The 25,811-nt window shown below is 38.6% G+C and overlaps 1 protein-coding gene and 1 long non-coding RNA gene across 2 annotated transcripts in view; one reads left to right on the forward strand and one right to left on the reverse strand.

The window, feature by feature from the left end:
• Window positions 1–25,811, forward strand: part of LOC140225646 (uncharacterized) — a 68,276-nt gene that overhangs the window by 38,358 nt on the left and 4,107 nt on the right. The gene's annotated exons all lie outside the window — the stretch shown is intronic.
• LOC109044200 (protein singles bar) lies at window positions 17,550–24,065 on the reverse strand. The gene is made up of 4 exons (XM_072305228.1): window positions 22,650–24,065; window positions 21,771–21,953; window positions 18,213–18,353; window positions 17,550–17,982 (listed from the first exon to the last, which is right to left on the reverse strand). Exons 1-4 carry the CDS (start codon window positions 22,809–22,811, stop codon window positions 17,905–17,907), a joined length of 564 nt encoding a protein of 187 aa, XP_072161329.1. The 5' UTR covers window positions 22,812–24,065; the 3' UTR covers window positions 17,550–17,904.

Below are 25,811 nucleotides of genomic sequence, written 5' to 3' on the forward strand. Positions count from 1 at the left end.
ACGGCAGTACAGATGTTAAGGATGCGTTAGGATCCAACCGTTGAGCTGGTACTAGTGTTGTGGAAACATTATATCGATGTTGTGGACGCATTCCCAGAGTGAGATGATCTGGTTGGTGTGTCGGTTCATGCCGGTGCACTGGTACTGATTATTGTGGTAGCGGCACCAGGTGTCGATTACCTGATCACAGGCGCCTCGCTGTCTGGAGGGGAAAACATCCCTGAACGCCTGAAAAGCCATATGACAGGAATAGTCGATATTCCTCTGCCTTTCCTCCCGTGCCCTTTTGGTTATAGCCCAACCGCACCACGCCATGCACTTGTCCAAGGAGAGGACTTTCTGCCTGTTGATCCTAACCCAATTCATGCGCCGGTTAGCTAAATTTCCGATGTGGTCTGCCGCATGAAAGCCTCCACCCTGCATGGCCTGCACAGAATAACCATTCTTTTAGAAACGGAGATGAAGTGTACAGTGGGCTCATTGTTGAAGTTGATACACGAAGCGATAGACAAAGAAGACATAGGGAGTATGGAGCGATCCTACTGGTTGAAATGGGGGGTCCTTATACCTAGAATAAGGATTATACCTCCTTTGTCGATTGCAACCACCCGCTTCCACCAACAGGGTCTATCCATATCCCTTTTTTATTATTTTTCTATAGCTTTGTCTCTAAATTTCAACAATGAGCCTAGCTGCATTTCGCATCACCTAATCTGACGCCGCACAGTGAGACGAGATATTTATGGTTGAACATGAAATTCTTGGCTATTTTAAATCTTGAATTTTATTTTATCACAAGCTCAATTTCAAGGGTTATTTTGGAATGGAAATTTCACGAAAAACCATTGGAACTACTTTCAAAATTCATTTTTTTTTCGTATTTTTAAAACTAAACTTTCGAATTTTTCAAATTTTGTCCAACCTCTCCAGCATGGGAACATTGACTGGAATACTTATATAGGGATGATACAGACATGTTGAAATATGAGGCTTTTAGGACCCAAAAGGGCAGCCAACCTTCTACACGAGAAATGTTACTGCCAATCCTCAGATTGCGATTTCAAAACAAGATTCCGAAAAATGTTCATGAATGAGCGTTCCTTTGCAAAAACTGAGTCAAATGCGTACTTTACAAATGACGGGTCGTAACAATCGTAATAATAAATCACTCGATCAAATCGCTATCTCCTCTCATTTTCCACTGATTTTTGTCAAAATGAAACATACTCCAGCGTGGAACTGTTGTTTGTTTACTCCAGATAACATGAATGAGATTTGGTTCTTTGACTCCAAAGATATATTTTTGCCTTTCCTAGTGTTACATAGGGTGTCCAAAAAGCACCTTGACTAGTTCTGTAATTAAAAAAGTAAACCAGCCAGAGACTGATCTTGGTCTTATTTTGAAGACTAACTTAAGAGCTATCGCATGAGACAGCTCGTTTGGTCAAAAAGTGAGGAAGTTGTGACAGTTTGAGTAATATCTGGAGCCCCTATTGTTGTTAGAGAGCGTTTTTTGTCATGGGAACGGAGTTCCCCATGATATTACAATCGTTCCGTTGCTTTCGCTATGGGATTCCCTATGCCTCTGCGACCTTGAGCGTTTCGCCCAGTCTTCGATTTTTGGTTGATTTTCCGATGTATCAAAAACCGTTGTATTTTTTAGCCAATCATGTCTCTACGTCAAGTTGTGTTGATTTCTAAAATTCGCTTTCAGCGAGTTTTTTTCCATCTTGAGATGTCGTGTCTGACTGGTAAATCTGCGCAGAACCACGAAGTTCCGATTTTGGGCAAATTCTTTTTTTTGGGAGGTTCTGATTGGTTATTTTTCGCCATCAGTTTTCTGTTCGTTGGTGCAAAAGATCGCCTACCTCGGTGCTCTTGAGAAGCCGCCATTATCCCACCTCAAATTTGAAAAATAGAAGTAAAGAAATAATAACCATCGTACAAGGTGGAAAATTGCTCTGGAGGACTCGTTATGGACAAATAAGTCAAAATCAGAGCTCGATTGATTGATTTAATTCATGGATACGCAAATATTGCCTTAGCTCAACTGCCGCGATCGCGAATGCATGCTGGGATGAACCTCGAGACACATTAAAACAGTGCGAACCATGGCTCCTACAGTAATGCGCTTAGTTCATTTCTCTCATATCCTAGAAAAACAGAAGCTACGAAGCGTCTCAAGGACAACTCTTGTGATAAGTCCCGCCCATCGTCCGAGTCTTTTAAATGCTATTTTTTCGACGCCTGACGCTGACGCGGGTCCGTGATAGCCTAGTCGACTAGGTCGCTACATCGTTTTGGTTAGGTGCGGGCAATAGGTGATCGGGAGTTCGATACCCGACGATAGCATTTAGTTTTTAATGGTTGTATTGAATGTTTTAGACTAATCATCAACTAATAATTAATACTAGATGATAAATGTACGACATTTTCTCGTGAGTTAATATATTAAACAAAAATACTGGAATATACCTCCTTCATATAATCAGCCACATGTTCACCCAAATTAATGACGTTATTTTCTTTTTTCAATAAAGTTAATTTGTATTCAACGTTCGTAAGTTAAGCAAAAAGTACCTATTGATACAAATAGAAAGACATGAAAATAGTATGTCTAACATTTCAGTTGTTTTTTTGTTTTTTCAATACAACAAATTGACTGGGACTAGAATCATTGTATCTCTGAAGACAAAAGCTAAGTTTTTTGATACAGAAATACTAATATATTCATCCTTTATATAATCAGGGAGATGTTGACCCAAATATTGATGTATATTTTCTCTGTTCGCCCAAATTAATGATGGTATTTTCTTTTTTCAATAAAATTAATTTACATTCCACGTTCTTAAAGCAATATTTTCTCCAAAACTCAGCAAAAAATAACAATTTATACCTACGCAAAAAGTAAATAAATAGGTAAATAAATAAAGCAATGACATGAAAGTAGTATAGGTAGTACACATCTAACATTTCAGTTACATCTATTTGAATGAAAAAAATGGCAACTTAGGAAGCACATAGGTCACTTATGATGCGTATTCGGGCATATGCGTAGAGTAAAAATATCATACTTTACGCCGAAAAAACGAAACTGAAAGTTAAATGCGTTAACTTCCAAAAACCATACATAATCCAACGAAAATAAATAATTGGTAAATAACAGCTTTCTTGTATGCAAAGAAAAAAAAAATTAAAAATGTTAAAAAAGAGATGTCGACACAAAATTACATAGCCCCTTCAATTCTGAAGATACTACAAACGAACTGTACCTTAACATTTTCATATCCCAGAAGCAAAAGTTCCCATGACGAATATTGCTATCGCTAGCGATTGCAAAAACCAACTTGTTCTTACCTTTTCATAATTCGTCCTCACTTCCCTCCAAATCCTTTTGCTTCTCAAAATATTGGCTATCATTGTACTTGTTCATATTCTTTTGCCACTTACTCAGCATGGTTTTTATTTTTAAAATTTCTCCGGAGGAATAGCTGTGAAAAACTTCTGAACTTCCGTCCCAATGGAGATGTTGCATGTCGACGGTGAAACTACCAAACCACGTATCTCGTTTGCGGTGTTTAAAAATCTACGCTCGCATTTTATTTTTATAAAGTAGACCAAATCAATATCATTCCTTGAAATTTTCACAGAATTTTCTCCGCACGAAGAGGAAAAATCACAGAAATTTTCAAGATTGGACGTTAAGTAGTTTTTCATTTAAAAAATAAAGTATGACAGGAAGTCTGCGACGTCGCAAACCGAGATACGTGGTTTGGTAGTTTCACCGTCGATGTGTGAGGGATTTGCGATTTGACCATTGATTCTTATGTAAAAGTTCGCGAGAAACACGATGGTGCCACTGGTTTTCTCTGAAATCATCTCCCAAGCTCAAAAAAAGCTCTCAAAGTGAGGCCAAAATGGAGGGGATATCCCACCCTACCCTGAGAGTCCACCTCTACACCAAAACAAACTCTCCATGCAAAGATAGGGAGCAAATACATTAGCAGGGTTGCCGTGTTTTCAGTTTTAGAGTCCCCAAATAAAGTGCCAACCCTGCTAATGTATTTGCTCCCTATCTATGTAAGGAGAGTTTGTTTTGATGTAGAGGTGGACTCTCAGGGTAGGGTGGGATATCCCCTCCATTTTGGCCTCACTTTGAGAGCTTTTATTGAGCTTGGGAGATGATTTCAGAGAAAACCAGTGGCACCATCGTGTTTCTCGTGAACTTTTATGTAAGAATCGATGGTCAAATCGCAAAGCCCTCACACATGCAACATCTCCATTTCTACTTGTGAGTCAGATTTTCAATCTCGGAACGTTTTCTTCAGCAACACAATACTGACTGACATAAATATTGTTTTTCAGACAATTTTGAATCGCCTCTGCGTCATGGAGACTTGATGTAAAGATATCGGCGAAAACGAAACCATAATCACTCAGAAAGTGCTGCGTAAACTGCGCGCGCAGTGTGGGATTTAATTGGACTACATTTTGCAATTTGGAACCATAAATTGGATTACATTTTGCAATAAGGAACCAATATTTCTGGCTCATTTTAGAAGCAACATATATGCCATTGATTTCCCCATGCAGATACGTGATTTATGGAAGAGCCAGAAATAGTGGTTCCTTATTGCACAATGTAATCCAATTCTAGCCCGGTTTAAAAACAACGTATGTGCCATTAGCTTCCCCATGCACATAAGTGTTTTCCCAGAAGAGCCAGAATTTACCGTTCCAAATTGTAAAATGCAGTCCAATTAACTGGATTACATTTTGCAATAAGGACCCACTATCTCTGACTCTCCCATAAAAGCACATATCTCCACAGGGAAACCAATGGCACGTATGTTGTTTCTAAAATGGTCCAGAAATAGTGGTTCCTTATTGCAAAATGTAATCCAACTGGCGTGTAGGTCAATACGGCCTAGTCGGCGGACGATTTTGCTCGACATAATTAGACGTGCCCCGATATGCTCCATCGTTTTCTATAATTTCAGTTTCCAGCCTGAACAGTACTACTAGGTAACTTTGCGGGTTTTTTCATGTTTCGTGTAAAACCGTACCGATTGCATGTATTCTAGAGACTGCGTTTGACGAGAAAATGTTCCCATTAAAAACGGTAGGAGGCCCCAATTTTTTATTTTTTTTACTCGAACTGTCATAACTTTGTCTATTTTTTACTAAATGAGTCGATTCTTGAAAAGAAACCAATATCAAGTCTCCAGCCAGTTTAGTTTTTGAATTGCAGAACCAGTCCAGGTATTTTTTGGAGACACCCTGTGCACATATATGAGGAGTGGAAGTACATTTGGACGTATTTGTGCCAAACGGAACTATGTGCAGCACGACATGAGCCCTGAGACCCATAAGAATATGTGCATACCAGGGCTCACGTCATAATGCACATAAATCCGTTTGACAGAAATACCGTCCATTTGATGGAAGTCGTAGAAACACGTTCTCGGTTCTGATTGGTGCAGGATGACATCATTCGGCTTGGCGAACCCGGGGCACTTTAATTGGGGAAAAGTTGCACTTTAAGAAGTTCGTGTTTCTCGGTTTCCGAGTTACTTTTCCGCGTTTTTAATGTGCGCGTCGTGTTTTTCACGTTATTTACCCTCGCCAAAACGAATTCGCAAGTAAAAATTTGCTGATGGTTCAGGGGCCCATTTTTAGCGCTTAAATTAATCCGTGGCCCTGGCCTCACAAATATCGAAATCTGAAATTAGAGGGGAATATGAGGAGGTCCGAAAAGATCATGGATCTTTGGAGTTGAAATCTTGGTTTTTTTAGGTAGTGAGGGCATTATTTGTCATAACAATTTCCATTTCAATGCCCATTAACTATTGCATCGTACTTAAGGGTGATTTCACGATGAGAGAATTGGTCGTGTCGCCGTTGGTTATAAACGACTTAGGGCAAAACGATTGAAACCCAAGCTGATAAATCAATAGGAATGATGTCCCTGAACTTATCCATGCTAAAAAACATGATGAATTATTAATATAATAAATAAATGAGAGAATACTTATCAATAGAAAATTAGAAATGTTTATTTCCAAGCGAAAAAAGTCATTATCAAGAATGTCGCCACATTTGGCAACGTATTTTTTCAGTTTTATTAAGTGCAGTGTTTATCTCTCTATATGGAACCGCGAGCTTCAAAACTGTCATCAAGTTGTTCGTTGAAGTCTTCTCGACCAAACCAGTTTCAAAACCAAGAGAGTTAAATATTAGAGCCAAACAGAGCAGAGCGGCAAGCGGCATGTTGCCACCACGACACGAGCGTTGGCGCCTACAAACCTAACAGGGATACTTCACGCATTGCGCAATGCGTGAAGTATCCCTGTTAGGTTTGTAGGCGCCAATGCGCGTGTCACGCTGGTCGCCCTCGTCGCCCGCCGTGGCGACTCAAGCAACTATTTTACAACAGAGGTGTTGCACAGTAGCATACGAACTTGAAGGCGCTCCAACATATTAAGAGTGACAGGCATCCTCTAAGAGTAAGGAGCTTTCTTTGATAAATCAAGATTCACAAAAAGAGGGCGATCGTCCGAAAACTCACTAAGTTTTAGCATCCGTGTTTAACAGCGTATTATTAATATTATTTAATTCTCATATTTTTTCGATTACCGTTCTCATTTTCAGTGGCGTGGCGTGCTTTGCGATATATCGATTGATCGGTCATTTAAACCTATGGAAAAGTATCGATAAACAGGGTGTTCGCAGCGAACACCTTAATAAGCAATTATTTATCACAGCTTCAAATGGGAAAATATCGATAGATCGCAAAGCACGCCACGCCACTGCTCATTTTGTAGTCGTCGTTCGATCACTCACTCACTATCAATCATGATACATTGGGGTACCTTCAATCTCGTGTGATGTGTAACACATCCGTGGCGAAATGGTAGCTCGAAGCGCCGCAGTATACGCCGGCGCCGTCGCGAAGGTATCGTACACAGGAAAAATCCAAGAGCTTTTAGCTAGGCAAATCGAAAGGTTCATCCATTTCAGGTATAACAAGATAGGAATTTCTTGAAAGATAAAGAAGTCCTGTTGCACCAAGGGTGTATAGATAATTTCACGATAAAAGGAATAGTCGTGTCACCGTTAGATATAAACGACTTAGGGTAAAACGATTGAAAACCAAGCTGATAAATCAATGGGAATGATGCCCCTGAATTTATCCATGCTAAAAAATATGATATTTTTTTTTTTTATTATTATTACAGTAAAAGCCCGTTAAGACGAAAAATGAAGGGACCGAAAAAAATTTCGTCATAAGCGGCTTTTCGTCTTAACCGTTCTCCCCCTAAGACGAAATTTTTCGGCATAAGCGGCAATTGCGCCTAAGACGAAATTTTTCGGCATAAGCCAAAATTTGGAAGCAGTTTTAAATTTTTAAATTTTATACATACGAAATCCAAATTTTGAATTTTTTTAAAATACGCGAATCGGTTTATCGTTAACTGTCGATTGCATCTCAGTTATCCAGCAAAACAGAGGATACTAACGATGTACTCTCAACCTACTCTTTTTATGTCAAGGTACGTAAAACTAAGTCTATTTTCCCTAAGAATTGGCTCAATTTTGTCGTTTTTACCCAATTTCATGGGAAAAAATCGGAAATGTTTCTTCGTCTTAACCGGCTTTGCTTACGGCTCAAAATTTCGAAATTTCGTCTTATCCGTATTAGCGGCTCTGGTGCTTGCACTAGAGCTGCTATTCCGGACGGTCCCAGCTGGGGAGTATCAATGCAGCATGTTACATTGTAGAGACCGCGCGTTGGTTGATGGGAATCGGCGCCATTTTCGGCTATGTTCCTTGTCATGACTTTATTTTATTGCATACTGTTTTATTGTTAGTCAATGCTATGTTGTGTATTGTATTTTTGGAATCATGGTGATACAGTCAACAATTCAAAACTTGTTTGTGCTTTTATCTCGTGATGGAAAAAATGTACTTTACGTTCAAAATTTGAAAATTTGAATTTTAAAGTTTTCGCGGTTGAGGAAGCTTTAACCACTGGGTTGGAGCTTCCTAGTCATTTACTCGATATCAGCTGATAGCAAACAAAGGTTACCAGGGAAACCGTAAACGTCTAACAACTATCGTGGCCATTGGGGCGATTATTGAAATGATATCGACTTTATGTCGCCGCTTACGACAGGACATAGCCCTATCTTAACTGTGTAATATATCGCAATTCGATATTGTTTTGATTTTTAAAAGGAGCAATTCATTCATACAGTTCCGATTAGTTTTGGCGAACGGGCCCTTAGCCTGCTTAGTACGTATAATCCCAAAACGCAGGAAAATAGATTGTAGGAAAATATTTGCATCGGAAAATCGTAACAATTTTCCCCTAGATGTCTTCCATTCCGGGTACATATTTATTGAAAACGGCGAATTTTTCAACAGTCCTATTTTTAACTACAACATCTAAGTGGCCCTTCATAATCATTTAATTTTGGCCCCTGGCCAGAAAAAGGTTCGGAAATTGCAGTGATTTTGCCGAAAATGCTGAAGTAAGTAAATTTGGGCATTTTTTTTCCTTCTTCAAACTCTGTGGAGAAGCACTTCTCCTCCAGTACATCTATTTTTTTACTTATCTCTCGCAAGGTACATTTACAGAAGGTGTGTTCCAGTATTAACAGTTCAGATTCGTTGTTTTTTTATTATAACGCTTATTTCGGAAAGCAATTATTACATTGTTCAATTCTACTGACTTTCAACACTCGATTATACTCCCGGCAAATTCTGCAGCAGCGTTTCAAATGTTGACTCTAATGCTTCCAACAGCCATCCGATGTCTAAGAGTTTATTCCTAGATTTAGGGATTTTCCGGAATTTCCAGGGATTTAGGGATTTTTCAGGAAATCTAGGGATTTTTTTTTGATGAGGTAAAGTTACCAAAAATCAACTTTTTAACCTCAATTCTAGCTTCGACAATCGAAAACATTTTTTCATCTATATTTTGTAGGCCTTTTTGGCAACACTATTTTCCCCGCAAATAAGCCGGAAATTAAAACGATTGCGTCCTTCGATGTACTTGACATTCAACTGCATTCAACCTGTTAATAATAAGAAATCAACTAATATTCTTTCATTTTATTGGTCTGGATTAGCACTGCTTTCAGAGAGCGCCAAAATTCAAACGAGCCAATCAGATTTAAATATTGCAAATCGTTACATCGAATGACATCATGATTCTTCATAATAAAATGGCGCTTTTTGCAAAATCTAGGGATTTTTTAAGTATATTTGAGCAAATCTGGGGATTTAGGGATTTTTAGCGAAATCTAGGCATTTTTTTTCTTCCCCGCTAGGGATTTAATATCGGAAGACTGGCTTCCAGTATCGTAGCGTTGATCGTCGCTGATGTCGAAATGGAACCTAATGCCGGACTTACTGTAACACCTCCATTCCTCAATTCCGGTGAGGAATACGTCTCTACCCTTAACTCAATATAAATATACAAATTGATAAGTGAGTGCTTTAGTCTCCTGAAAACAGAATTGCGAAACTTAAAATTGGAGAAAAATGATGAGTAAATGAAAAAATGGAACCAATTGATGGGATATGTCGCATGCCATTCTGACACAAAATATGGCGTCTATCGAATCACCTTAACTAAATAAAATAACCAAATTTTCAACTCTCAAACTATCAACTATCAACTATCAAAATTCAAACTATCAAAATTTCCAACAATGACAAAAATGATTGTAATATACCTATAATGTAATGAAATATACACGCTCTAATCATTTAATTTGTATTACCTTTATGTTATGTACCTACATGTTATACTATTTTTATAATAAATTTTGCCAACATGCTTTTCAATTCAATCTACAACATTTCATTCCGACGTGGCAATAATGATTTATAATGCCCCTAAACATTAAAATGAATTACAATAGTAATGCCGCATTATAATGTCGTATTATACATCGCAACGATTCATGTCCTACTGATTATTGATTATTGTAAGATGAATTCTGTTTTCTCTGATTGTATGTTTCATACGTGCGAAGCAAGTACGGGTCACTAGAAACGTGGTTCGTACGGGTGGCTGATGAAATTGATCTTCGAATACCTTTTGATGAGCTAGGGAAATGGAACCATCTGCATCTCATGGACAATAAATAGTTGCCGTAATTAAGGTCATCCCGTGATTAAGGTGCCGTGATTTAAGTCATAAATTCTTCATCTAATTCTTGATTCATCTCCAAAATGTCTGCTAAAGCTTTCATGCGCTTCTCCTTGTATGCATGAATGAGCAAATTGGGTATCGAACAAGCGGACACTTTTTGAAAATTCAGATGATTCTGGACAATATCGTACAGAAGTCCACGAGCTGCAGATAGAACCATTACCTCTAGCTCATCAAAAGTTATTCGAAGATCATTCAACAACCTCTTTGACAAGTTGCAAAAACTTTTCGTTAACAATAGTGTCACACGGTACTAGGAATATTTACTATTTAACGAACCTTATATTTCCCTGACTCAGTCCTAAATTATAGAAGTATGCGTTACTTTTCCAGCAATCCAAAAAAACAATTATACAAAAAACCAATACCTACACTTTCAGATATAAAAATGCAAATTTTTTGCAGCCTCGCTAAACGACTTATCAACCAGAGATTTTTTAGGAAGCGGACCTCCAAAGAGCTTTCAAAATTAAAAGTATACAACAAGTGATAATGCCATGTATTCGCCATATCAAAGCCCAATACACATTTATACACCGGCTACGTAAATCTGCTAAGTTACAAAACATGAATCGACAGTTGTCGGATTGTACATCAATGACAAAATGTGTCTAGGCCCTCATTCTTGACTACAACTACTGCCCCCAGAGCCGCTCTCCGACGCCAATGCGTTGGAGCTTCCTGCTTGTTTTTTTTTTACATCGACTCTTATGGAAGTGTCAAGGGACCGAAAAAAAATTTCGTCATAAGCGGATTTTCGTCTTAACCGTATTTCGTATTAACGAGCTTTTACTGTAATATTAAACTTTAAAGGCCGAAAATGTCCGATCGGTTACGCGTCACCGACTCCGATTTTGAAGCAAAAGAGCGATTTGCAGTAATAAATCGGTACTGATCATGGGGTTTAAAAAATTACATGATTCCACGGTTACATTCCCTGACTTATGGTAGTAAGTAAAATCTGGAACCTGAGAAGTCAGGGAATTTTACTTTGGAACCTTGATATTTTTTCGTCCAGCCAAAACATTGTATATTTTTAATTCAAGAGACTCCACGCTTAAAATTGTTCGTGAAAATAATCTTTACGAGAAACCCTGCCCCATGGAGAAAAAAACCATTGTAAAGTCCCAGATTGTTTTTTTTTTTCAAAATCCCTGAATTTTCAGGGACTTTGAAAATCCAGACACTTTCCTGCCCTGAAATATCACCAACCTTTTTTTCTGGAACCAGACACGTAAAAAACAGAAACACGATCAGTACGGCTTTGAAGCCCATTTTATGAGAGAAGCCAACAACGAGAAACGAATTTGGTGCCCTGTCGTCACTTCACTGTTTCAGAAAGTTCCTGCTTGCAGTATTCAGATTTTTAAAATGGCGGATCGTCGTACCATCAATGTCGGTTTTACTAATGGATCCTGTATTGCCAGTTTTCATTCTGATTATCTGTGTAGATTTTTCATACACCGAAACGAAGAACCGTGTCCAATTTCACAGCAAAGCCGGAAACATTTTTGATATGTTGAACATGAGAGAACAGGTCGGAGATCGTTAATGTCGGTTCCTTTTTTTTAAAAAAAAATTAAAAAAAAAAAAAAAAAAAAAAAAAAAAAAAAAAAAACAGTTCCAAGTATGACCTCATGATCCCCCCTCCCTCGGATTCTTGTTTTTTTCTCCTCACACTAACAAAAAAAACGGGTTCCGTGCTTTAAATTACTTGACGTCGGCACATCGTTGAAGATATTTTGCACACGAAAAACAGTTTCAGTCAAGTACCTATCCACCCATTAAGAGCTTTTTTTGCTCATATCCTCTTTTTGTCTTCCAACTCGTAATTAAGGGAGAAATAGATATGACGTATTAAAATGCAGTTTTCTTCGTTGACACCTTTTCCATGCATAGAACAGCTCCAAATATCAACATTAAGTAAGGATTCATCCAGTCCTATCCTCTTAGCATGCATATCATCTCCAAAGAAAACCAACCCATCTGCCACTTCTGCAATTCATCACCTCTAACCATCAAACACATACTTATGGACTGCTCTTCCCTCTGATATCTCCTATCACAGATCTACTCCCCTACAATCAACAGAAATACAAACCCTCTTACATGCGATGAACCCAATATTACCACCAAAATTCTAAAACTCTTCACCTCTCTTAATTTAAAAATCTAAATTTTCGTTTATACTCCCATTTTCAAAATTATCTGTAAATACGTTAATAGCCTGAGACGCTGAATGTCTTAAAATTATACTAACTAACTTACATATTTATATGTAGGCACGCTTTAGAATTCGTTTTGACGTAGAGTGTACAGCCAGCCCTGTTTTCTATGTTTTTCAATGGGTTTTGTACCAAATCTTATGGTACGAGTGTTATTTTTTTATCTTTTTTTAGCTTAAAAGGTCGTTGTAGAAAGAAATAGGTTATAACTAAGAAGTTCTGCCTCTTGTTAGAATGTTTTGAAACTTTTACAATTGAATTATTGATTGTAGTCAGGAAAGTATAACTGTTCAAAGAGGTGATCAGTTTTTTCGTGGATACGTCGTTTTGTATTGAGGTTGCAAACTTAGCAGGTGTTATGACCTTTAACAGTATGTGTATGAACAAGTATCTGTCATGGCGGCGGAAGAAATATATGAATATTCTAAACTTTAATACTGCGAAGGATAATTTAATTTAATTACTTATCTATTGAATAATTGAAAATTGTTTTTTTGAAATTTTAAGTTAAGTGAAAGTTTTTTTTTCTGTTCTGCTTTCTTTTACATCATTGAATAGCACCATTTGGAGCTTTGAATCTGTTTAGAAAAAGGCCATTACAATTATGTGTCCGTAATTCATGTGTAATATTTTTTTGTTTTCAATTTAGAAAGATTCTCTTTTTTCCATTTTATTGATTGATTTTTCATTGAATTTTAAAATAGAATTTGGAAAATGGCAAAAATTAACAATACAAAAAAAACAAAAATAACAATAAATAGCCTTTTTCTACTGTATTTAAACTTATCTTTAGTGCTCTCTATAGAAGCGCTCATTTGTCGTTGAAATGAAGAATGAATTAAAATACAGACGGGTGCACAAAAAAAGAAGCGTATATTTATCTTCGATTGCACGTTACACGCCACTTCTCATGTTATATTTTATTTTAGGGTTTTTCTTTAAGAATATACGTACAGTTTTTCTAAAGGACCTTCCGAAGATTTTTCGGAATGATCTCAAACAAAGTCACTGAAAATTTCGACGCGATATTTTCGTTTGTCCTTTTTTCTTTCTATTAAACCCAAATTAGTTCTCCGTGGTTTGAATTTCTGAATCTTTGCAATAATCAATCGTAAAAATCCGGCAAAGAATAAGAAGCGTCTGGCTGATTTCAAACAAAATCAAAGAAAATTTCGACCCGATATTTCCGTTCATTCTATTTTTTTTTATTGTTTTCATCAACCAAAAAAAAGAAAGTAAACATCGTCCGAATTTCTGAATCCTTGCAATAAAGATCAGAAGGGGACTGGCTCCTCGACCGGAGAAAATTATATTTTCACCTGAAAGCATACAGGATTGCAAGCTCGCAACAACATCAAGAAAATACGACTTCCCAACGACTTTGAGCGCGCACCGTGATTTACGCGCAATGCATGAAGTATTCTGCGATCTTGTAAGGCGCTATCATGCGTTTAGCGGCGTGCGCGCTAGCCCCGCGCCGGCCGTACTGTGTTTGACGTGATTATTCAAACTTGTAAGGCGCTATGGTATGCGTTGTGCGCACCGTGCTGTACGCGCAATGAATGAAGTATTCTGCGGTCATGTAAGGCGCTATCATGCGTTTAGCGGCGTGCGCGCCAGCCCCGCGCCGGCCGTACTGTGTTTGATGTGATTATTCAAACTTGTAAGGCGCTATGGTATGCGTTGTGCGCACCGTGCTTCTACGCGCAATGAATGAAGTATTCTGCGGTCTTGTAAGGCGCTATCATGCGTTTAGCGGCGTGCGCGCCAGCCCTGCCACCCATTATTCAAACTTACGGCGTCAATGGTTTTCAACTTATGCTTTTAAATTTTTTGTAAAGTTGGAATTATTGTCTTTTCTAATAATAAAACATTGCATAAAACCCAACTAATGTTCTTCTCTTCATTTATAAATTTTTATAAATAATTTTAAAAAGCATGCTGCTCAGCAATGAAGTGGCGTGATCATTTGGACTACATTTTGCCTTTCGGAACTACAATTGCTGACTCATCTGTACAAACTCTTGTGTACGCAAGGAAACTAACGGCACATTCGTTGTTCCTAAACGAAGTCTGAAATTGCACGTGGTTCCTAATTGCAAATGAAGTTTATTTTTGATCAATGAGCCCTTTCGAAGCGTAGGGTATGGATTCGACGAAGCGGAGGGTATGGATTCGATCGAAATAAATTGATCGAAAAGTAAAAACGTGAAATGATCGGAGAACTCGTGAATCGATCGAATCGACGCCAGTTTTTTAATAATAAGTCGGTTGAATTGGTGTCAATCGATTCACGGCCATCGGTAAGGAGGTAAAGATTTGAAAGTTTATTATTGTAACTTTTCCTGCCGATTTTCTCTCTCTCAAATTTATTGTCATTATTGTCTTAAAAGTATATACTATAATCTCATGTTATAATTGTTTCCATAATTAATTACATGTGTGATTTTTTCCGTGGTTTCAAATATCCGACGTATAGACTGTCTAGTAACGCCTGTCGTATGTTACCCATAGTGATACGGCCAACTGAATGGATGGAAAACAAAATCACAAAAAATCAGCATTTCAGACGTGTTTTGCAGACGTGTGTCTGCCACGCACAATATGCGTGCTTTATATTACGCATTTCCAAATTTATGACGTTCTGAAACATTCCCCCTCCTTTTTTTTCAGAATCTCTGTCAATCAGGTTTGCACTCAGCGGTAGGGGAAAACTTAACCCGAAGGAACACGCAATCTCGCATTGCGTTTCACACGAATGATTCCGATCTCTTTTCGATCTCTCCATGTGTGTGTGCTGAAAAAAAAAGTTTTAAATCAATTAAATTTATACATGAGGAAGATGTACTACAGTTGACGAGATTATTTTTTCATTTAGGATATGTTCTCTCAAGTGTATAACGTGTATTAACCCTAGAGTAGGTGCTGGCGAACACGGTAAAACAGGGGTACACGAAGAAAAAATCTACGTATGACGTATTTTAGAACGTAGCCGTATTACTGTAGGCAAGTACTACTGCTTTCAAACAGCTTTCATCGCCTATTTTGGTATTGAAGTCGAACTGTGGGCTGATTATTGAACTTGATAGACAAAGCTCATAGACAAATAAAGACATAGGGAGTATATGGAGCAATCCTGTGGGTTAAAATGGGTGGTTCCTATATACCGAAGGAGAAAATGATGAACTATAACTCTAGGTTCTCTCTTGGGTTGCTGTTAGTCAGACTACTCGTATTGCCTATTTCCTTTGTTGAATGCTATCACCCGCTTTCACCAAGAGGAACCCTCCGTATCCATTTTATCCTCTATGTCTATAACTTCGGCCGTCAATTTCAATAATCGGCCCGCAGGTTAGAATGAGTGTGAAACGGCTAGTAGATAGTATAGTCATTTCACGGGAAAAAAGAGGGAGGGGTCGGTGTATCACCGGGCGGTCGAGCTTTCGATATAGTAGAGATATGGATAGGTTTTTTTTTTTTTTATATTTGAAAAGTAAAACGTCGTATAAAATGCTTCGCAATCACGATACTTATTAAGGAAAGTAACATGTATAAGTAAACGTTGTATAGATTCAGCTAGAATAAAAACATGCTAAACGTTATAAAAAATGTAGATTTTATTTTTATTTTGGATGATATAAAAAACACGAAATAAATTAGAATAAAAGTGTGCTCTAGTTAGTCAGTCATTTGGTCAGTATTTGTCAGTATGACGTGAGTCCTATTATGCATATATTCTTACGGGTCTCAGGGCTCATGTCTGAATGTACACAGTTCTGTTTGGCAGAAATACGTCCAATTGGAAAATTTTTCAACAAGTTTGCTCATTGTATCTAAGTAATGCTCGTTCGTGATGGTAATGCAAATTTGACTTCAAAAACAGGGTCGGATCCAGCTCCAGCAATTTGGCAACATCGTATCTCCTCCATTTAAACCCATGCTAAATAATCGATTCTTGTCAGAGCACCTGGCCTCCACAAGAATCGATACATTTCCATAGGTTTAAAGGGGGTAGAATCAATGTTGCCCATTTGCTGGATCTGCTAATGTTTTAAAAACCCCAGATTGGATAGTGTCAGAGAAAAAATAGAAAACATTGCTCTGTGTTTAAGTGATACTAGCGCGTGGGCTCTCCGCCCCCCTCTCCCCCTTCACCGACAACAGCTTAAGAACTAGTGATACTTAGGTACGGTCTTTCCCGTTCGCGTAGTCTTTGCTGCTGAAACCTACCAATTCCCTCTCTCCAGAGTACCTTTATACCAAGAGTAAAGACAATACGAATCCATGTATGATTGGTTCCCGTATTATAGGCTCTCACAGGGTCTCAAACGGAAATAAAGATCACATTTTCACCAATTGTAATTATTATAAACCGGAATGGACCGGGGAATTGAGGGTACGCTAGGAACAAATGGAATGAGAGAGGGATCGGAGACAGGAATTCGGAAAAGGGTTGATCAAAGATTACAAAAAACGTCCGATTCCTGTAATCTTCATTCCAGTTTGTGACATCCATAAGCCGCGTTGTCTCAACTCTCTCTCTAAAGAGACTCCAGCGGGCCGATTATTGAACTTGATAGACAAAGCTATAGACAAAGAAGACAAAAGAGGTATGGGGGGATCCTACTGGTGGAAGCGGGTGGTTGCAATGGACAAAGGAGGTAGGTAATAGACTACCTAAGTAACGGCACTCCACGAGAGACCCGATAGTTAGTCCATCATTTTCTCCCTTAGTCTATAGGAACCACCCATTTCAACCAATAGGATAGCTCCATACTTCCTCCGTCTTCTTTGTCTGTCGCTTTGTCTATCAATTTTCAAATAATCGGCCCGCAGAAGGGACTCTACATCTCTCAAGAAGACTGCGGGCTGATTGTTGAAATTGATAGACAAAGCTATAGATAAAGTAGACAAAAGGGATATGGAGAGATCCTATTGGTGGAAGCGGATGGATACAATGAATAAAGGCTAACGAAAGGCAACCCACGAGAGACCCTATGGTTAGTCCATAATTTTCTACTTTATTCTATAGGAACCAACCATTTCAATCAATAGGGTCGCTCCATACTCCATTGTCTTCTTTGTCTATTGCTTTGCCTATCAATTTCCACAATCAGCCTGCTGTTTCTCAAAATTGGATCTTTAGGAACCCTGAAAGAATCTTGTGTTTTGGAAGAGTGTAACTTTCTCACTTTCACTTCAAAACGCTTGTTATCAAACCATGAGGTTTCATCAGTCCATCCTAGCTGTCGTGCAGTAAAAAGTCAAATGTCCGTGTGTCGATCTATTTGCTAGGTGTTTTGAGTGCAGACTTCATTGGACATTTTTATTTGTCTTTTCTTAGCCTATAACGGACACGGGGCATCCTTGCGTGGGAAGTTCCTGTGCTGCGCTGATCTTTAGTCTTGGCGTCAGCCATTACTGTACGTTCGAGGAAATCTTCTTGCTTCGTCCTTAAAAGTATCCTCTGAAATTTTTCAATGCTATGTATGCGTCAATGAGGTGTAGACCGCCCAGAACAAAACCGAACATCTGAAATAGTGAAACACATGCACACAAAAAATGAATTAACTCAAATAAATGAATGCCGAGATAAACTTAATTGTTCACATCGATTGTGAAGATGTAAGTGAATTTCAGACCGTTGGGATGCACTCAAAGTGATTTTTAAGGCATTTTCACGCTAGAAGCAACTCTTTGTTTCTCTCTGGCAAAGATTTAAAACCGATGCACTTAAATATTCAATGGGATATGGTACTTACGTAGGCAGCAGTCATTGCAGGATAAACCGTGTAAAATGGCGTGATCAGGTAGTATGGATACAGGAAAGTATTGACTGCAAACCAAAGGTACGCAGATGTGCTCAGGTACAAACTAGCTGCCATGCAGTTGAATAATAATTCCTGATAAAAACAAAAATACGTTATTTATTTTTACATAAAAAAGCACAAAACTACAATAAGAGAAATTAAAACGTGTCGCAGTGCATTTTTGAAATGTCGAGGAAGAAAGAAAATAAGCATACAAGGTGCCTGATTCACTGCAATTATTTTGATCCGTTTTGGAACGCTACTCGTTTATCGGCTCTATTAGCGGATCCAGCAAATTGGCAACATTGCTTTTACCCCATTTAAAACCTATGGATTTGTATCGATTCTTGTGGGGCCAGGTGCTTTGACAAGAATCGATTATTTAACATAGGTTTAAATGGAGGAAATCCGCGATGTTGCCAAATTGCTGGATCCGCCTCCGACGGCTCAATTCGACGCGACAGTGAGGCTGTGCGATGTGAGGGGAGTTCAGCTGTATGGAACAGATTTGTAGAGGTATATTCTCTATACAAATAACCACAGTATATCCTAAGTTTCCTTTTTTAGTGATCTATGAATATAGTGGTGCTTTGTCCCGCCGTTAAAGCAAGGCTCCCCTTCGGAGACTTAAACGCATGGATAGCAAAGTAAACCAACAAACAGCAATCTCGTTTTCCCTAGTGTTGCAGCTGAAATTTCCAAATGCCTTCGGGCGACGTTAGGCAAGTTAATGTTTTTCGTAATGACTTCAACGCTGAACACAAAAAAACAACCACTCGTAGCGCGAATCATTCTCCTTGATTCTGGGTCCGAAATTCGAATTTTTCTCATATGATGACTGGTGATAGCAAATTATTCTGAGGGTTTAAGTAAAGAGCAGAAATATGCCAGTCATAGCCACATTCATATCAGCATGAAATTTCTCCTTGAAAGTAAAAAAAAACTGTTTCCTTCTAGTTGGGAAACGGAGATAGCATCTCCTGTTTCCTATGTTGAAAGGATGTTTTAACTCTGAGACCATGCTAGGATGTGATATATTTTCACAATGAAAGCGTTTTCATATTGCGTCGCCTCTAGTAAAGAATTATCTCAAGCAATCGCATTCACTCACAAATTCACGGTGCTTCGCTGTTTATCAGGTTTTTCAATGATGCAATCATTACCGGCCTTTGCGGCGACGCTATCACGGAAAAAACGACATAGTGCTGAGCACTAACTACTTAGATCAAATGGAGCCAGCTAGTATGGCGGTAGCGCTGAGCCTGAAACTTTAGAGTCCAGCCCTACGAACTGTAGGTCTCAGCGCTACGGCCTTACTAGCTGGCTCCATTTGATCTAAACAGTTAGTGCACAAGATACTATAGTATCTTTCCACAATGAAGGCGTTTTTTATGCGTCGTCTCTTTCAAAGAATTATCTCAAGTGATCGCTTTACTCACTAATTCACGGTACTTCGCTGTTAATCGGATTTTTGAATGTGCAACTATTCGGCCTCCGAGACGACGTTAGGAAGTATCAATGAAGGCGTTTGTTATGCGTCTTCTCCATCAAAAAATTATCTTAAGCAATCGCATTCACTGACTAATTCACGACGCGACGCTTCGCTGTTTTCCAGGTTTTTCAATGATGCAACCATTACCGGCCTTTGAGGCCACGCTAGTCGCTTCGCTAGTATCTTTCCACAATGAAGCCGTTTTTTATGCGTCTTCTCTTAAGATGGCAACCGATTTTACGGAAAGGAACCAATTCGAGCTGAACACCCTTGGTGCATTTCGTTGTCAACCAGGCAGGGATGTGGCTCCGATCGTGGAAAAGTTCCTTCAATGACCAAGGTATGCCAAACGCCCGACAGGGGAACACGAATAGTTGTATCAATGTTTTGATAAATGCGTCGCTTAACTCGCACCCCGAAAGTGTGACAATTTTCGCTGATTAACCTAACCAACGCTGCCGTGACAAGGAAAATCGCCGTATGAACCTTCAGATGTTGCCATGTTCCTTTCAATAAAAAACGAATTCACTTGGAAAATCGTGAATATTTTACATCGAATCTTTCAGACGAATTTGCTTACGATTTAATCTGAAGCATCTGAAAACTTCAAGGAGAAATGTGTTTATAAATTTCTGCAAAAATAAACGTTTTATCGAAGGAAATTTGGCAACTCTCGAATGTTCACATGGCGTTTTTCCTTTTGGCTCCTTTATGAGACATCCAAACAACCCCCCCCCTCCCCCTCCCCAGTTGGATTCAAAATTTCAGATTTAAACAATTGTTCTGAAGGAATTGCTTTCAGCCTAACAAAGAGCATGACAAAGCTCATTCAAATGAAGTATCAGCTCAATTTCTCCAAAAACCGTGGTGGTTTAGGTGAGGGCGAAGCGTGAATGATCGAAGCGTCGATGTTTCCCCATTTTAAGCAGTGATAAAGAAAAGATCGCTAAGGTCGCAAACACCCTGTTCATCGATCCTTTTTCATAGGTTTAAATGGTAGATCAATCGATATATCGCAAACCACGCCACGCGCCACTATGGTATTCTACCGTGCCAAAGAAGAACGCCGTATGAGCCTTTAGGCGATGCCAGATTTCCTTCACTAAAAAATGAACTCGCACTGGGAAAATCTAGAGTCCCTTTATACTGAGAGTCAAGACAATTCGGCTCATGGATGTCACAAACGGGAATAAAGATTACAGAAATTGAACGTTTTTCGTAATCTTTGATCGGCCCATTCTCAAATGCCTTTCTCCGTTCCTCCTCTCATTCCGTTTGTTCCTTGCCGAACCCGTAATTCCCTGGTCCATTCCAGATTATAATCTTTGCAATTGGTGAAAATGTAATCTTTATTCCCGTTTGTGACACTGTGGAGGCCTAAAATACGGGAACCAATCAGAAATGGATTCAAATTGTCTTGACTCTCAGTATAAAGGGACTCTAGGAAAATCGTGACTACTTTTTGTTCAATTTTTCATACAATTTTATTCACAATTTGATCTAAAATGTCTGAATTCTGAAATTTATGAATTTTTTCTCTTTTTTCTGAATTTGTCTCTTCCTTTTTTCTGATTTGAATTCCGGACAAATATGAATCACTTTCTTTGAAAATACATGTTTTATCCAAGAGCTTGGCAACTCTCAGATTTTTATACGGCGTTCTTCCTTAGCACGGCAAAATGTCCGAATGCTGAATGCGATCCGGTTCACACACGGGAAAAAAAACACATTGTATCTAGAGTCCAGACTCTTGAAAACATTGACAAGAAAAATGACTCTTGATTCAATCAGATTTAAGCTTAAATCAAAAGGAAATCCGCTCAAATTAAGAGGCTTGGTTCTTGATTTAAGTTTAAATCTGATTGAATCAAGAGTCCTTTTTCTTGTCAATGTTATCAAGAGTCTGGACTCTAGACCCGATGTGCGTTTTTTTTTTTTTTTTTTTTTTTTTTTTTTTTTTTTTTTTTTTTTTTTTTTTTCCAGTACACACGACCAAAATCTACGTACGGATTACTTACGAACATTGAGGAGCGAATGAGTTTGTAAGATTTGCTGGAGAGCACGTATGATAGGAGGAGAACCGATGACGTCATCATGCAAGATGCTACAGTTGACAGGAAAGATTCGAAAGAAAATCCGATCGTAAGTGCGTGCTTGAGCCCGAAATTCAGAAGCAAACTCTGACATATACTCGCTACAACCTGCTCAAAAAAAGATACAAAAAGTTTATCAACTTCTGCTAGCTTAGATCAGCTATTCCCATCATCGTGTCGTCTATGTCATATTTTTAAAAATCTGCGCTTGAATGGAGGTGTTGCATGTGTGAGGAATTTGATGATCCAGTCTTGTGATCCAGTCTCCAAAAACAATTCGAGTTTTTTGTAGAAAATTCTCATTCTATGAGAGAAAATTTGCCGGCTTCCGCTTTTTTTTTTTTTTTTTGGGGGGGGGGAGGGGGGCTAACTAAAGGAAAATTAAGTTACATCATATTTTCAGACCTTACGGGCTTTTAAAGACTTTTACCTATAATGTAAATAACAGACAACATTACGATACCACCTTAAGAATTTTCATGCGTCATTTTTCTCAGGACGGTGTAGTACAGCTATATCTAGGGAGAAGAGATGAGTATACTGCCGTGCCAAGGAACAACGCCGTATGAACATTCGAGAGTCGCCAAATTTCCTCCGATACTATGTTTTTACCAAAAGAAAGTTAAGCATATTTTTCTTTGAAACTTTCAGATATTTTAGATTAAAAAGCGTGCAATATTGTCTCAAAAATTGTAAGATAAATATTCACAACTTTCCCAGTAAATTTATTCTTTATCAAAGGAGATTTGGCGACCCCTGAAGGTTCATACGGCGTTTTTCCTTAGCACGGTAGAATATACTTACAACTTGTGAGATTTTCAAGATTCCTACAGGCGTCTGTAAGATTTTCAGATTGAAGCAAGACAAACAGCAGCATAAACTATTTGCGGCGGCGCCGCCGTAGGAATTCATCATCGGCTGCATTGGGTTCATTCTCAAGTGTGTCGGCAAAACGCTTGCGACCATCCCTAGAATCCTAAACAGATATGCAAAGACACTTTAACAATAGTATATTCACTTTCAACCTTTTCAGTTTTGTCGCACAAATCGTCCTTCACCGAGCAATAGAGCGAATGGGCCAGTTGCGTTGGTCACGAAAGCGTATTTTGATGGTTTTAGTCGACATAATATAATTATATATATGATAGCGAGAAATGTTCACAAGCCTAGTTTCTGCGGCTAATAATAATGGAAATATAGCTCACTGGAAAACGCAGCGTATGACGTCATTCACTGTAGTAGTATATGCCATAGTTTCCTCCACCAGAGCAGAGTGGCAACATTTCATGAAAAGTAAAATCTTGAAATTGTCCGTGAAATATTTCATGAAATTTCAGAAATTTATGAAAGATATTGAAAAATACCGATGATTCCTCTCAATGTTTCGAGAAATGTAAAAAATGCATGGTACGTAATAAGTGAAACGTAATGTAGGAAAAATATCGCATTCGATACTGATATCGAAACTGCACTCGAATGCGATATTTTATCCCTAAGAAAACAACGCCTTTATCTCGTTGAATTTGTTTGTCAAAATTGGTAGGTGAATTCTCTCGTCTCCTGACAACAGAATCGCGATCTCAAAATTCGAGAAAAATTATGAGTAGCTGAAAAATGGAACCAATCGATGTTATATATAGCATGTCCGTTTTGACACAAATTATGCTGGCGACAATCGAATCCCCTCAAGCAGAAATGAACCAAGTCACATGAGCTATCGCCGAAAATTGGGCAATTTAATTTTTTACACAAAAATGGTCGGGCGGATTTTGGTGCGAATTTCCGTGATTTTCTGCTTAGTACGAAGCAAATGCCCTAAAAATGTCTAAGAAATCTGCACAGAAGTTCTCTTGCAAAAAATTAAATTGTTTCGTTAAATTTGGAAAAAGCTGATGTGGCTCTTTCTACTAAACGTGGTCCAAATGTTGGGCTCGGAGGACAAGGCGCATAAGCGCAGTTTTTGCTATTTCGAGAAATGTACATGCTCCTAGACAAACGAAACCAACACGACATGGAAGTAGAACAAAGGAGAAGATGCGCGTCGACGACGGCGCAGAGATACAACTATTCGAGCTTGATGGACGTCCGTGCTGCATCTGCAAAATTGAAGGCGCGACGGCGCGAGGCGTGTACATAAATACGCGTTTGAGGTTTCGAAACTACATGGATCCTTATGGCGGAAAGAAAGTTCAAACCTATTTTTTGATGCTTAAAACCTAGAATTTGGAAGCGATTTTTTCACAGAATTTGCATCAAGACAAGTTTCACTTGAAAAAATTAATATCTCAATGTTTTCAAAAACTGCACTTATTCGCCTTGTCCTCCAAGCCCCTCAAATGTGGCGATGGTCCAACCTTCTCTTTTCAATCCTATCGATATTTGCTTCCGCAAATTATCAGTGCTATACTGTCGTGCGTCGCAAAAACGCCGTAAACGCCATTTTACATTGTTTGGAAACAGTGTATTATAACAGAAGAACTTGTGTACCTTGGGACAATAATTTTACAGATTTCTTTCGCAAATACTATCAAGAACTCAACTTGAAAATTTGAAGTGCATGGGTAAAACAGTTTTTATGTTATAAAGTGTTAAGTTTCAAAAAACGAGGGAAAATCTTGATGGATTTACGGCGATCTTGCTTAGCACGGCAGTAGTATATCGGATCTAACTGCGCTCTAGCCGATTGCAATTTTGGTAGAGAGCCGTAATTTTTGGAAATTATTCGCATAGAATTTGCATCAAGACTAGTTTTACTTGAAGTCATTATCATCTCGATTTTTTCAAAAACTGCACTTTTGCGCTTTGTCCTTCAAATACTAAAAAAAAAATACATTGGATCGAGAGTCCAGACTCTTGAAAACATCGACAAGAAAAAATACTCTTGATTCAATCAAATTTAAACTTAAATCAAAAGGAAATCAGCTCAAATTAAGAGGCTTGGTTCTTGATTTAAGCTTAAATCTGATTGAATCAAGAGTATTTTTTCTTGTCGATGTTTTTAAAAGTCTGGACTCTAGATCCAATGTGGTTAATTTTTCCAGCGAAGCCACCCTAATGTAGCAACATTCTTTAGTCTGGGAAGCGACAAAATCACCACGTGTCGACCTGTATTAAGCACGCCAGGAATTTTTCCTCTAGACATTTGATCGGGCACGAAAGAGAAAAATGCCAGGTATCTCACAATACTTTCACTCGATGTCTCGACCAATAGAAAAACAATCAAAATCAACCAGAAACAATAGTAAAGCAGAGCTTACCTTCACGAGATGAAGAGCGCGGGTGAATGTGCCCGGGGGTGAACCGTCACTGACGGGACGGTCCTGCGGCCTCCCTCTTCCGGCGTCGGAGCCCGTTCGATTCGATTCGATGTATTTCGATGGTTTACGCCGAGGAGATGGGGGTTAGGACGGCGCGATTGCTGCTCGATTCGATGTTTTTCGATATTTTACAAGAGTGAGATAGGCGCGCGGACGGCGCGATTGCGACGCGGGGGGTTGCGGGCCCGTAAAAATAGCGCCGCCGCCGCTGTCGCGTCGTCGCCCCTCGAAGACGAATGCGCTCCAGAGTCAAGTTCATTCACGCTCCTCGCGATTGCCGAATCTTGCGCTTTTGTTTATTTTATTCTTCGCCTCAATGAGAAATGAATCAGTGAGTTCGAGAACACACCAACTCGGGTTTTTTTCGATTTTCACTTGTTTACGGTTTAGTATGACACTTATGGATAGAAGCATCTGCCCAAGTAGCAAAATAGAATTTTTTTCTGGAAAAAAAAAAGAAAATTTCTAGAAAAAACAAAGAAAATGAGAGTTATCAGAAAATAGAAAGAAAAAATATTGCGAGTCAAAAGTCTGACCAAAGAAAATGGATCTATTTCATAGGTCTACTATCTGTCAACTTCCCATTTGGAAAAAAGATAGAAAATTTATTGAAAGTAGAATTATTTTCCAGCCAATTTCTTAATGCTTT

Source organism: Bemisia tabaci, chromosome 10 (assembly GCF_918797505.1).
Source record: "Bemisia tabaci chromosome 10, PGI_BMITA_v3".
Taxonomy (NCBI): domain Eukaryota; kingdom Metazoa; phylum Arthropoda; class Insecta; order Hemiptera; family Aleyrodidae; genus Bemisia; species Bemisia tabaci.

Coding starts and splice junctions, on each gene's coding strand:
- LOC109044200 (XM_072305228.1), bottom strand. CDS start 22,811: ATGGTCGCAAGCGTTTTGCCGACACACTTGAGAATGAACCCAATGCAG. Junction 18,354..21,770: donor TCATTCGCTCCTCAATGTTC/GTAAGTAATCCG, acceptor TGTTTTTATCAG/GAATTATTATTCAACTGCAT. Junction 17,983..18,212: donor CTGCAATGACTGCTGCCTAC/GTAAGTACCATA, acceptor TCACTATTTCAG/ATGTTCGGTTTTGTTCTGGG.